Source organism: Herpailurus yagouaroundi, unplaced genomic scaffold (genome assembly GCF_014898765.1).
Source record: "Herpailurus yagouaroundi ecotype Mexico unplaced genomic scaffold, PumYag 141, whole genome shotgun sequence".
Lineage (NCBI taxonomy): Eukaryota > Metazoa > Chordata > Mammalia > Carnivora > Felidae > Herpailurus > Herpailurus yagouaroundi.
This window is the reverse complement of record NW_024412396.1, coordinates 50,875,231-50,887,796: the sequence shown is the minus strand read 5'-3', so window position 1 is coordinate 50,887,796 and position 12,566 is coordinate 50,875,231. Positions and strand designations below refer to the sequence as shown.

The 12,566-nt window shown below is 47.1% G+C and overlaps 2 protein-coding genes across 12 annotated transcripts in view; one reads left to right on the top strand and one right to left on the bottom strand.

Moving 5' to 3' along the window:
• The window catches only part of LRRC74A (leucine rich repeat containing 74A), a 47,566-nt gene extending 45,760 nt beyond the window's left edge, over positions 1 to 1,806 (bottom strand). For all 7 annotated transcript variants that reach the window (XM_040477804.1, XM_040477805.1, XM_040477810.1 and 4 more), the window contains exon 1: positions 1,695 to 1,806. In XM_040477804.1, the coding sequence (XP_040333738.1) occupies positions 1,695 to 1,767 (73 nt within the window). In that variant the 5' untranslated portion in view covers positions 1,768 to 1,806. The remainder of the gene's footprint in view (positions 1 to 1,694) is intronic.
• The window catches only part of ANGEL1 (angel homolog 1), a 45,619-nt gene that overhangs the window by 12,523 nt on the left and 20,530 nt on the right, over positions 1 to 12,566 (top strand). For 2 of the 5 annotated variants that reach the window (XR_005791065.1, XM_040477792.1), the window contains exons 3-9: positions 219 to 333; positions 4,010 to 4,585; positions 5,480 to 5,706; positions 6,162 to 6,231; positions 6,851 to 7,284; positions 9,794 to 9,920; positions 10,441 to 10,551. Coding sequence is in view for 4 of the 5 variants with exons in the window: in XM_040477792.1 (XP_040333726.1) it covers positions 231 to 333; positions 4,010 to 4,585; positions 5,480 to 5,706; positions 6,162 to 6,231; positions 6,851 to 7,284; positions 9,794 to 9,920; positions 10,441 to 10,551 (1,648 nt within the window). In the remaining variant the exon portion in view is untranslated. Of the gene's footprint in view, positions 1 to 218; positions 334 to 1,168; positions 1,295 to 1,958; positions 2,094 to 4,009; positions 4,586 to 5,479; positions 5,707 to 6,161; positions 6,232 to 6,850; positions 7,285 to 9,793; positions 9,921 to 10,440; positions 10,552 to 12,566 lie in introns of those variants that run through there. The other 3 variants (XM_040477793.1, XM_040477795.1, XM_040477794.1) reach the window with 3 other exon arrangements.

Sequence of the window (12,566 nt, the reverse complement as noted above, 5' to 3'; positions counted from 1 at the left end):
GGGACAAAACAGAAGGAAGGTACGAGGAAGGTTTATTTAAGCCACATAAAAGGAGTGAGCCTGGCTTTGGAGGCTCTTTAGATAGAGCTAATATTTGTGCACTAGTTTTTAAGAGGCTTCTCAACCTTCAGATGGCCCCTGGGGCTCCTGCTTCTTCTCAGGCAAAGGCGTGAGTGCTGTTACTTGAAGCCAGACTGACTCTCTCCTTCTTCTTTTGGCCTTTCAGTGTTATGATGTATCCAGCTGGTCCTGGATCTGGTGACTCTCCAGAGGGCTTCTCCGAGCAACCGAGGCTCCAGTCACAAATCGGAAATCACACAGCTCAGACACTAGGTACCAAATTTGGGAGTATTACACGGTCCTTCCTTCAGAGTGCGGCTGAGGCAGACTGAGGGTGAGGGATGGGGGAGAGAAACTCAGAGGTCTTTGGGTAAGCGCACAATGGACAGAAGACCTGGCCTTCATAGGTGACATATGCTTTGTCTGGTCAACAAAGATTTGGTTCCTACTATGTGCCTGGCATCGTTGCAGGCACTAGAAAGATATACCTCAGTGAAAACTAACCAACAAACCAGACTTGGTCCCTGCCTTGTGGAATTTTTTTCCCCACCTTTCTTGAACCCTTTACCAATGGGATACCCCTCCCTTTTTTCCCCCAGATTGGGTAAAAAAAGGGCCCATTTTGAATAGGATGGGAGAGGAGACAAAGGTGTAGACTTTGGACCTAGAATCTGAGCTGAGTAAGACAGTAGAGTCAGGAAAAGTAAACAAATGGGGAAGAACTGGCTCTCTTTTCTGGGATGAGAAGAGATTATAGAAGTCAGGGCTGTGTGAGGCCTTAGAGAAAATTCTGCCCTTCATTTTACAGATGAGAAAACTGAGGGGCAGAGAGGTTATAGTGTACCCGAGGTGGGCCCCCTAGCTCCGTGGCAAAAGTAGCTGTGAAACTGCCTTAGAACGGATACTATGGGAGCCTCCAATGAGGTGCTTAATTTTCAAACTGGGCTCCTGGATGGCTTCCGGGCCCGTTGCCACGGAAACAGACTCGCCGACCTCGCGGTCACACACGTGGCTCTGCGCTCCCAATAAAGTTGTTGTTGAAGCGCAGCGGTACCACGTGAGCCGCCCCGGGGGCGGGGCCGGGGGCGGGGCCGAGCTGAGAGAGACCCGGCGGGCGGCCGTGAGGAGGGGAGGCGGGCGCGGGCGCGAGCGCGAGCGCGGCGGCCGGCCATGATCGCGTCGTGCCTGTGTTACCTGCTGCTGCCGGCCGCGCGCCTCTTCCGTGCCCTCTCAGGTACCGGCCCCGCGTCCTGGCAGGCGGGCGCCAGGCCCGGGCCCACGTCGGCAGAGCCCCGCGGGGCCTGGGGCCGGCGTGCGGCGCGTCGGGCGTCACGACCACTTTTCCCCCCGGCCGAGGTGTGGGGAGGCGGCCCCCGGTGCCGCTCCTGGACCCCACGAGGCCCGGGCCTGGCCGGCGAGCCTCGCGGGCGGCCCCCCTCACGCCTGTGGCCTGGTGGCGTCGCGCCACGGTTAACGTGGGAAGCGGCCGGCGAAGGGGCAGGGGCCCGCCGAGGCACGGCCCTGGGAGGGGTTAGCGACTCGGGGCGAGGCAAACGCCCGAACTCCCTGGGGGCGGGGGATGTGAGCCCAAGACCCGCACGCACCTGCCTTCCCCTGGGTTACTCCACACTCACCTTTCACAGCCGCCTCTCCGCTCTCCAGCCGAGTGTCTGGTTGAAAACCCGGTGCTCGCAACCCGGAGACCATTTAACCCCCAGCTTTGAAGCGGTCTCCCGTGGTTTTGGGTTTAGAGAGTCCGTGCGGTGGAGCCAGCGCCCAGAGAGAAGAGAGTGATTCCGTCACTTTTCCGTGATCTGCCCGCGCTCCCGTTCCTGGTCTTTGAAATTCCCGAGGCTCTTAGGAGACCGTCTGTCCCTGTGACAGATCCCACAGAACTCCCAGAATGTTCTTCGGCAATTTAGAGGGCGGGACAGACCAAGAACTACTTTTTTAGACATACGCGGTTCAGCTGCATTCTGTGCTTGTCGTTTCCGGAACTTTACGCGACGTGTGTATGTAAAATAGCCACTCAGGTATTTATTTGTGTGTGTCTGTGGCTAGAATGCAAGCCGCAGGAGGGCAGGGCCATGTCCCGCTCCCTGTAGCTCTAGCGCTAGCACACTGTCCAGAATATAGTAGGCACTCAACTAAGCAATATTTGTGTGTCCGTACTTCTGAGGAATGAGAAGCTCCGCGGAAGTAATTGTTTTCAGAGAATTAAAGCAGATTCCTTTACCCACGGTGCTGCCATTTCTGGAGCCCTTCCGATGTCCCGTGACAGCCTTAGTGACATATACTTGTCCACAGGTTTATAGACCAGTAGTCAGAGTTTAGAGAGATCACAGGAGGGGCCACTCCCTCCCTCCCTCCCCCATAGAAGTAGTGCCACTTCTTTCAACTTTGTGTATTGGTTCCTACAGAAGGTTTTCTTTCTATGCTTCCCATTCCCTTCCTCCCTCCCTCATAAAACGATTCTGTTGAAAAACCAACGGACGCCGCGCCACCACCACCAAAAATCTGCTAAATTTGAAAATGAATACTTTCACACTTGTAAACAAGAGAAACTCTTCCATCTGGTATGCAGAGGATGTTTCCAGGGGCAGGGGATTAGCAAATCCCTGAGGTTAAAGCCAGCAGCACAGCCCGTGGATTTAAAACAGGGTTTCCCAATCTCAGCATTATGGACATTTGGGCCTGGGCTGTCCTTTGCACTCTAGGATGTTCAGCAGTATCCTTCTCCTCTGACCTCTAGATGCCAGTAGCATCCCCACAGTTGTGACAGCCACTGTGTTTCCAGATAATATCAAATGTCCCCTGAGGGCAAAATTACCCTCTGGTTGAAAACCACTGGTTTAGAGGGCCATAAATCAACATAGACTATAAATAAGATAGTATCTTTCAACATTTGAACCATTTTGAAGTTTTTCTTGCCTTTTAAAAAATAGAGCTGATAAAATGAATCTCTGGTGATTGAGGGTGAGTGTCGTGCATGTCACTTGTCCTGTGTTGTAAATAAGTGATTTAGTGAGTGTGGGTGTTTGCTCACACCAAAATACTGTGCGTGGAGTTTGGGGGCTCTAATTTTAGAGTTTTCCCACCTGCTTGCTTGCCTGTTGGCTGTCATTTGTGGCTGCCGTAGCAGAGAGATGACAGCTGTCTCTTGCTGTCGGTTGTTGGCGTCTTCTGATTTACAGCCTCTGGTGTGTTATGGAATGGGAAAGCTGATAATGAAGTTTGTGAAGATTGATGAATAGAATACATAGCTTTGAGACAAAGAGCAAGGGCCTTTACTAAGAAGTAAATTGTGTAGATTTTGAGACACTCTTTTTGTCTACTTTAGGACTTTTTCTTTTGGAATGTATTTGTATGTTAGAGGATTTGTAAAACTGGAAAGGCTCTTGGAGATTATCTAGTTCAAACTTCCCCTGTCTCCACTTTATAGGCAAGAATGAGTTCATCTCACCAGAGGCATTGTCCAAGGTCACATGGTTTGTTAATTTCATTGCTAGATCGTAACCCACAGTTCTGATTCAGGGTCAAGTGCTGGTTCCAATGTAATATGGCCCTTAGAACCAGAGAGTGCTGGTTCTGATGTTTAATAGGAGTCTTAACCTCCAGATAAAAGGGATGTGGTTCCATGTGACCATCTTTGTCCTAGATTATGTGGGATAGCTGTTCTTTCATTCATACAGTGAATACTTTTAGATCCCTACCATATACATTAGTTAATATGTATGAAGCACTTAGAATAGCATCCAGCATGTAGTAAGCACTTCATGCTAATGATGAGGTGTTCCAGGTATTAAAATGGGCAGGCTCAGTGATGGTACAACTATGAGCAAGGTGGATATGATTCTTGCTTGTATGGGACTTACATTCTAGTTGGGAGAAGAGTATGGGTTGGGTGATGTTGTCATCTTATAACATGGTATTTTGCCTTGCTTCTTAGATGCTTTCTTCACATGTCGGAAAAATGCCCTCCTGGCGAAGAGCTCGTCCACCCAGGTAGAGGGCAGCTTTGCCATGGCCCCTCGGGGGCCCGACCAGGAGGAGTGTGAGGGCCTGCTACAGCAGTGGCGAGAAGAAGGGTCGAGCCAGGTGCTCTCAACTTTGAGTGAGGGTCCCCTTGTAGATAAGGGACTAGCCCAGAGCAGCCTGGCGCTTCTGATGGATAATCCTGGAGAACAGGATGCTGTGTCAGAGGACAAGTGGTCCAGCAGGCAGCTGAGTGATCTACGGGCAGCAGAGAACCTGGAGGAGCCTTTCCCTGAGGTGCTAGGAGAGGAGCCACTGCCAGAGGTCGAGGGCCCAGTGTGGACGGCTGTCCCCATGCAGACCGGCCCCCAGTATGCAGACTGTGCTGCCCTCCCAATGGGTGCCCTGGCTGCAGAGCAGTGGGAAGAGGACCCTGCAGTGGTGGCCTGGAGCATAGCACCTGAGCCTATGCCCCAGGAAGAGGCTCTCATCTGGCCTTTTGAGGGCCTGGGGCAGTTGCAGCCTCCCCCGATGGAAATCCCATATCATGGTGAGTCTGACAACTGGCTGAGTGAGCCAGTGTAGCAGCTTGTCTCCACTCTGGGCAGAGCCATTGCTAAAGAAAAGACTCTCTGGTGGGGAGCTCTGTCTCTGCATTCTGATCTTACAGTGTCAAATCTAGAGGGGCCTTAGAGATCGTCTCATTCAGCCCCATGGTCTTTCAGATGAAATAACCATGATGCAGAGAGGTAGCAGGACATGCCTGAAGTCACATGGCTAGATGCAGAAGCAAAAGCACTGCATCTGATTCTGATTCTCCATGACGCTGTTTCTAGGAGTAGTGGTGGAGAGATCTCAGGGCCTGTACTCTGCCTCAACCAGAATTTTATCTTCTAGTTTTACCTACATATTTGGCTTCCATTAAAATTTGAAGAATGAGTTCTGTGGCTCAAGTGGGTTGAGCCCACTTGCATCTCCATGCTCTAGGGGAGATGGGGAACATGTGGTTTACAGCTCCACAGGCTTTTTCAAGTATAAAGGTTAGAAAACACCCAAGGCTAAGATTACTCTCGAAATGTCTTTAACCTCAGGTAACTATTAAACACATTGATCCGAGGGATCCTCCACAGAGACCCATGGATTTATCAGAAGTGAGAAATTGTCAGCCTTCATTTATTGAACATGTACTAGGTGCCAGGTACTATGCTAGGTACTGGGGATCCACGCTGAACAGGCCAAGATTGTCTCTGGCTTTATGGAGCTTGCTGTCTAGTCTGGAAATGTCCATAGAGTACTGCTCAAATAGCCAGAGAGAGGGATGGGTGACAGGAAAGATGACAAAAAGGAACTTCAGACACAGTATCTCTGAGTCAGGAGTGGAGATGGTGGGGCCTGTGGATAACATGTACTTCTTGTGGACTTCTTCTCCCCAACCCCTTTGCAGAAATCTTGTGGCGAGAATGGGAAGATTTCTCTACTCAGCCAGATGCTCAGGGCCTGGAGGCGGGGGATGGCCCTCAGTTCCAGTTCACTCTAATGTCCTATAACATCCTGGCCCAGGACCTGATGCAGCAGAGCTCAGAGCTCTACCTGCATTGCCACCCAGACATCCTCAATTGGAACTATCGCTTTGTGAATCTCATGCAGGAATTCCAGCACTGGGACCCTGATGTGAGTGATGAAGGGGGGAAGGTGCCATCTTGTATTTGCTCTGGACCTGGGGCTATTTCCCAAATGCTCTTAAAAAATGAGTTTACAGTTTATAGGGTCAGAGTTCTGCCTAGGGCTGGAGCCTTCTTGCCTGGAATTAATGAGTTTTTGGCAGGTGTTCAGAAGACTCCGTGGGTACACACTTTCCAACACCTTTATGCAGGGAGGGAGACTTGAGGGATTCAAGGAACAGGAAAACCCAGCACATGCTTCGGGTCTACTCAGCTTAAGTCTAGGCTTTTCCTTGCTGGGGGTGGCTGTATGGGAAGAGTTGGCCCTGCGGGAAGCTTCAGTGTGACCCTGCCTGAGACCAACGGCAGCTTTCCACCTGCCCTCAGTCCCTGCTCCTGTGGTGGGAGTCACTCTCCAGCACTCTTGGTACTCTGGAGTGATTGGTTTCCTTGTCACTTTTCCAGATCCTGTGTCTCCAGGAAGTCCAGGAGGATCATTACTGGGAGCAGCTGGAGCCTTCTCTGCGAATGATGGGTAATGCTGGCGTGTTCACCAGTCTTGCTTCCTATGGCCCTGTCTGTTCTCTCCTGAAGGCACCATCTTTTTCTTTTGCTTCAGTAAATCCTCATTCTCACCCGTGCACTAGCTCCTCCTTTGTATGGGTGAGAAAGAAAGAATTCTGTAGTTTTAAAGCAATTCTGGCATTAATTGCCTTGAATTAATTAATTGACATGAATTGCCTTTAATCCTTGAAGTAACCAACCCTGTGAGGTTGAGTATTGTTATCCCTGTTTTACAGTGAGGAAACTGAGGTTCTGTAAATTGTGTGACTTGCTCAAGGTCACCATGCTACAAAGCTAGTAGGTTGTGCAGCTAGGACTCCCAATTTGTTTGACTCTAGAATCCATGCTTTTCCTGTCGAGTTCTGTCTCTTCATACCCTTCTGTCCTACCTCCCCTTTAGCCACTCAGTCATCTGCTTACCGCTGTAAGGGAACCTCTGCAGAACCAAGGAGTTGGCAAGGACAGGAACTCCCCTTATGGAGCAGCGGGGGCAGTGCCTTAGGCATACACGCCTCGGCTACTGCCACTGCTTGGAGGGATTCAGGCTTCAAGGACTCTGACCCATCTCCTTGGCCGGGTGTTCCTTGCAGGTTTTACCTGTTTCTACAAGAGGAGGACCGGATGTAAGACAGATGGCTGTGCTGTCTGCTACAAGCCCACAAGATTCCGTCTGCTCTGTGCCAGCCCTGTGGAGTACTTTCGGCCTGGCTTGGAGCTCCTCAATCGGGACAACGTGGGCTTAGTGTTGCTGTTGCAGCCACTAGTCCCAGAAGGCCTGGGGCAAGTCTCGGTGGCCCCTCTCTGTGTGGCAAATACCCATGTCTTATACAACCCACGCCGGGGTGATGTCAAGCTGGCCCAGATGGCCATTCTCTTGGCAGAAGTGGACAAGGTGGCCAGGTTGTCAGATGGCAGCCATTGCCCCATCGTCTTGTGTGGGGACCTGAATTCTGTTCCTGATTCACCTCTCTACAACTTCATCAGGGATGGGGAGCTCCAGTACCATGGGATGCCAGCCTGGAAGGTGAAATGGGGGAAACCACTTCGGAGGTGGGAATATGGCCAAGGGAGAGATTCAGGTGTTGGCAACTAGTGCTGCTTCTGTGGCAGGGACCTCAGTTACAGCCGTTCTGGCTCCCTCCTGCTTTTTCTTGTTCTGTTGAATAGTTTTTGTTCTGAAACCTGGAAGTTAGAAATTCCTGGGTGCCTTTGGCGTCTTGAAATCCCTTCAATTTTTATCATTGATTTGTAGTTTAGATGTAATACACAAGTACATCCTTGCAAGAATTCAAACATAAAATAAGACCAAACCCACCTTTATTACCTACGTTCCTTACCTTTCCCCTTAGAGTGAAGTAGTAATTGTTTGAAGTTTGGTGGTTGTCTTCCAGAACATTCTGTATGTATTTACGGTGATATCTATGTTCCTGTGATATTGTAATTATAGTTTACACTTATTAGGTACTAACTGGATTCCAGGTGCTATTTTAAGCACTTTACATGTATTAACTCACTCAACTTTCACAATTTCTGTCATCGCTTAACATTTTTTAAGTGAGGAAACTAAGGCGTAGAGAAGTTAGGCAGTTGCCGGCTCTAGATTATGCAGGTAGGTAGTAGTGGAGCCAGGATCTGTAACCAGGATCTGCAAGCCCTAGAGCTCTTGCCCCACCAGTGCTACGCTGTGATTGCTTCTAACTGCTGATATTTGATCTATTGTGTGTATGTGTGTACTCTATGTTTCGTTTTGTAGTTTGGTTTTTTTCACTCAGCAACGTATATACGGATCTATCTTATTCCTTTTAAATGCTGAATGTTGGTAGCATAGATATCTTACAGTTTTATCATGTGTATTTAGCCTTGCTGATAGACCTTCAGCTTGTACTGATTTCTTTATATGTCCCTTAATCTCCCTGGTCCTCTGTCTTGTCCTTGCTGTCCATCTTATTGCTTAACTTTTGGCAGGGCACAAAAATGGCTGAATTGTTATTAAGCACTTTGGACTTTTATTTTAATGAGGTTACTAGCAATATCCTGGTTCTCATGTATGCAGAGAAAGGCCTTATCCTGCTGGAAAGCTGCCATGGTCAAGGAGCTCAAGAGAATGGGAAAAATAATTTAAGTGCCTACCATGTGACTGTCACCATTAGGCATAGTGATTAAGAGCACTCGTTTTGAAGCCAGTCAGTCCTGAGTTCCAGACCCTGCTCTGCTACCCTGTGCAAGTTACTTAACTTCCTTAAGCCCCATGCACCTCATCCATATGCTAGGGAAACAATGGGAGCTACTTCAGAGGGGTTTTTTGTTGTTGTTTGATGGATCAAATACAATAATGCACAGTAAAGTATTGTCCAGTTCCTGCTTCAAACGAAGCGGTTAACAGTCAGTTATTATTATCAAGATCATTAATTGTATGTGGTATTACTGTCCCATTTTATAGTAGAGGATATTGAACCCAAGGGAGTTAACTGACTTGCCCAAAGTCACACAGCTAGAAAGTGGCCATTAGATTCCAGGTCTGTTTTACTTGAGGTGGCATATTGAAAATTTATGTCCTTCAAGGCCAGAGAGATTGTTTCTATCACTGCTCTTGCCTCTCCACTTAGCTAGTGTCTTGCACATATTTGGCATTCAAATATTTGTTGTTGTCAAATGAAATAAAGGGAATTTTGCTACACACGTTGGAGATATGCAGATGACTGATGTTGCCGAATGTGTTTCCCTACTGCGTTCTGTCCGTTCCCAGGCTGCTCATTGGCTTTGACCGAGGATGGTGACATAGATACGGTAAAGTGCTTTGGTGCATTTCCCATTTGGTTTGACCCTGTGGTTTCCTCATGATAGGCTTAAGATGCTAGACCTTGATCCAGAAGATCCAAAGATAAGGATAAACCTTTTCCCACTGCAGATTAAAGCCCCTGAAAGTTGATATTCTCCGTGGAGACTCAGGTAGATTTTTCTGAGGTGAAATTTAGGAGACTATATGTTCATACACGTTCTATTCTCTTTCACGCACATACCTCATTCTCTTACCCCTTATTTCTGCCTCATGGACAATTCAGTGTTTCTAGTTAAAAAAACAAAAAGGGTTTTACTCTCTCTCCCTCAAAACAAACAAACAAATAAATAAAATGGGGCACCTGGGTGACTCAGTCAGTTAAGCATCCGACTCTTGATTTCAGCTCAGGTCATCATCTCACAGTTTGTGGGATCAAGCCCCACCCTGGGCTCTGTGCCAGTAGCACAGAGCCTGCTTGGGATTCTCTCTCTCTCTCTTTTTCTCTCTTTCTCTGCCCCTCCCCACCTGCGCACAGGCGTGCTTTCTAAATAAATAAATAAATAAATAAATAAATAAATAAGGTTTTAATTAGCTCCTTATTTTTAACCTTACCCAGAGACTTACATGTTTTGCTTATATTTTGTATATAGTGTGTGATTGTGTGTGTGCGTGTGTTTGTCTGCATGTCCCAAATCATGGGCTATTTTCTTTTTCCATCTTGGTGTCCTCATTCCCACCTGCTCTTTCCTTATAGGTATCTGGACAGGAAGACTTCTCCCATCAGCTTTACCAGAGGAAGCTACAAGCCCCACTATGGCCCAGCTCCCTGGGTATTACTGATTGCTGTCAGTATATCACTTTCTGTCACCCCAAGAGATCAGGTGAGCATGTACCACATTTTTTAAATTTATTTATTTTGAGAGAGACCGAGAGAGAGCAAGCAGGGGAGGGGCAGAGAGAGGGAGAGACAGCATCCCAAGCAGGTTCTGCACTGTCAGTGCAGAGCCTGACACAGGGCTTGAACCCACAAACCCTGAGATCATGACCTGAGCTGAGATCAAGAGTTGGAGGCTTAACCAACGGAGCCATCCAGGTACCCCCATAGACCCCATTCTTGATTGGCTGTGCCTCTGTGCCCATTTTGGAAGAAAGCTAGTATTTCAGTGACAAGAGAAAATGTAATTCCTTCAATTCTGTTAGCAAATTCCTTTGTTCTTCTCACTGTCCTCATGATCTCCCAGTGAAATGGACAACTTTAAATCCTATCTGTTGGAGATTCAGCTTGTCTTCAGAGCCAGGCTTCCCCTGTGTCCCTACACTGGAAGCTTCTTGGTATTAAGGAGGTTTCAGCATGTGGCTTGTCTTCCTTTCTCTCACTGTATGGCTTTTCCTGGTTTACAGAGAGACTACAGTATAGCCGAGACTTCCTGCTGCGATTCCGTTTCTGTGATGTTGCCTGTCAGCGACCAGTGGGACTGGTTCTTATGGAAGGAGTGACAGATACTAAGCCAGGTGATGTAGGAACTAAGCTTGTTTTCTTGGTCTTCTTTCCTCTTAACCCCTGATATTTGTCAGTTATATGGTTCCTTAGTCTTTTTGTAAGTGTAATTGTTAGAGGTAAGCTTGTGGTGATAAACATGCTTAGAAGGAAGGTCCATGGAGTTCTTTGGCCATATGCACGTATGGGTGTGCAGTGCAGTGAGAACATAGGCCAAGAATCAAGAGACCTGAGTTCCAGTCATCTTTGAGACCTTAAATGAGCCATGTAACCTTTTTAGGCTTAAGTTGCTAATAACTAGCATGTGTTCGGCATAGAGGAGGGAAGGTACACATGACAGGGCTTTCAGAATCATAAGGTGACAGTAGTCCTGCTTGTAATAAAAAGTTACTCCTACTGAGAACTTCCAGATCAAATATGGCAGAGTATACTTGACATTCTCCTCTTCTCGTCTCTGAAACCATTCCAAAGCAACAAGGAGAATGGAAAAAAGCAATATAAACTCTATCGTTGAGAAAGAAGTTTTGAAGGTATTTGAAACCATGGATCACAGCACAGGTGGAATAGCTGCAGAAAGCACTGGAGATCATGCAGGGGTGCTGGAGGGAGTGTGGAGGGACTTATCTGGGGACTGTATGCATCTCACAAGGAATCAGCACAGTGCATTTCTCCAAGGTGAGGAGTGTACCTTAAGCCACAAAACTAAAATCCCTTGTTTCATCAGCAAGAATAAGTTGCACAGGTTGTGACAGGAGATTTTCTGAACCCGTTTTGGTCTTAAGAGGCACTGGAGAGGGGCGCCTGGGTGGCGCAGTCGGTTAAGCGTCCGACTTCAGCCAGGTCACGATCTCGCTGTCCGTGAGTTCGAGCCCCGCGTCAGGCTCTGGGCTGATGGCTCAGAGCCTGGAGCCTGTTTCCGATTCTGTGTCTCCCTCTCTCTGCCCCTCCCCCGTTCATGCTCTGTCTCTCTCTGTCCCAAAAATAAATAAACGTTGAAAAAAAATTTACAAAAAAAAAAAAAAAAAAAAAAAGAGGCACTGGAGAAAAGCCTGATCAAGGAATCAAGCCCTATTTGCATTAAGCAGTTTGAGTGGCAGGGGGGAGATGAGATACTTACAGAGCTGCATATCGCTTTTGGAGAGAGAAATCAAGATTAAAAAGACTCATATATTCATATATGGCCCTGTGTCATCAGGAATATTCCTTTTCCTTGGAGTGCCTACACAGTTCTTCCCTTGGAGAAACTATACAGATAGCTGGTATAGAAAAACCTCGACTTATTCAAAGCTGGGCTGCCTAAAAGGAGCCAGCATGAGATCTGTGCTAGAATACTGCAAGAAAGAAAAGCAGAAGGAACCGGAAAAATAAAAGGCAGATAAAGAATGCTTACCTCAGAGATAAAAATTGTTGCCATGAAGCATGTGAAAAATTATGAACATTGTCCCGTGAATAAAAAAGTGAAACAATTGCCTTTATAAAATAAGAGTACAAAAACAATTGCCTTTATAGAATAGGTTCATGCAAATGGCAAGGCATCGGAAGGTGAAACAGAAGCTGCAGAACTCAGGAAAGAAGTAGAATAAAAAATTGTAAAAATCACATAAAATGAAGACAAAATTGGGTGTAGCATAAGAAGGAATAGGAAGAGATACTGCTGAAAACAAGAGACAGAGGCCATGAAAGAAAAAGCAAAATAAAAAGAAGTAAAAAGATAAAAGAGACTGGAGAGAAATGACAGTAGTGAAGGATAAGGAAATTCTCAGCATACACATAATTGAAGTTCACAAGAAAGTCTGTATAATGGCATATAAGAAATGTATAAAGGTATGATTCCAGGAAGATTTTCCCCAAATTAAAAGATTTGAATCTTCAAATTAAGAGGATGTACCAATTTTCAGTAAAAAATGAAATAGGAGAATCAACAATAAGACATCCTTGTGAAGTTATTGGAAGCCAGAGATAAAAGAATCCTTTGGGCAATTGAACCAAAAAGATTGGGCTACTCTTAAAGGTAAAAATAACCAGGTTG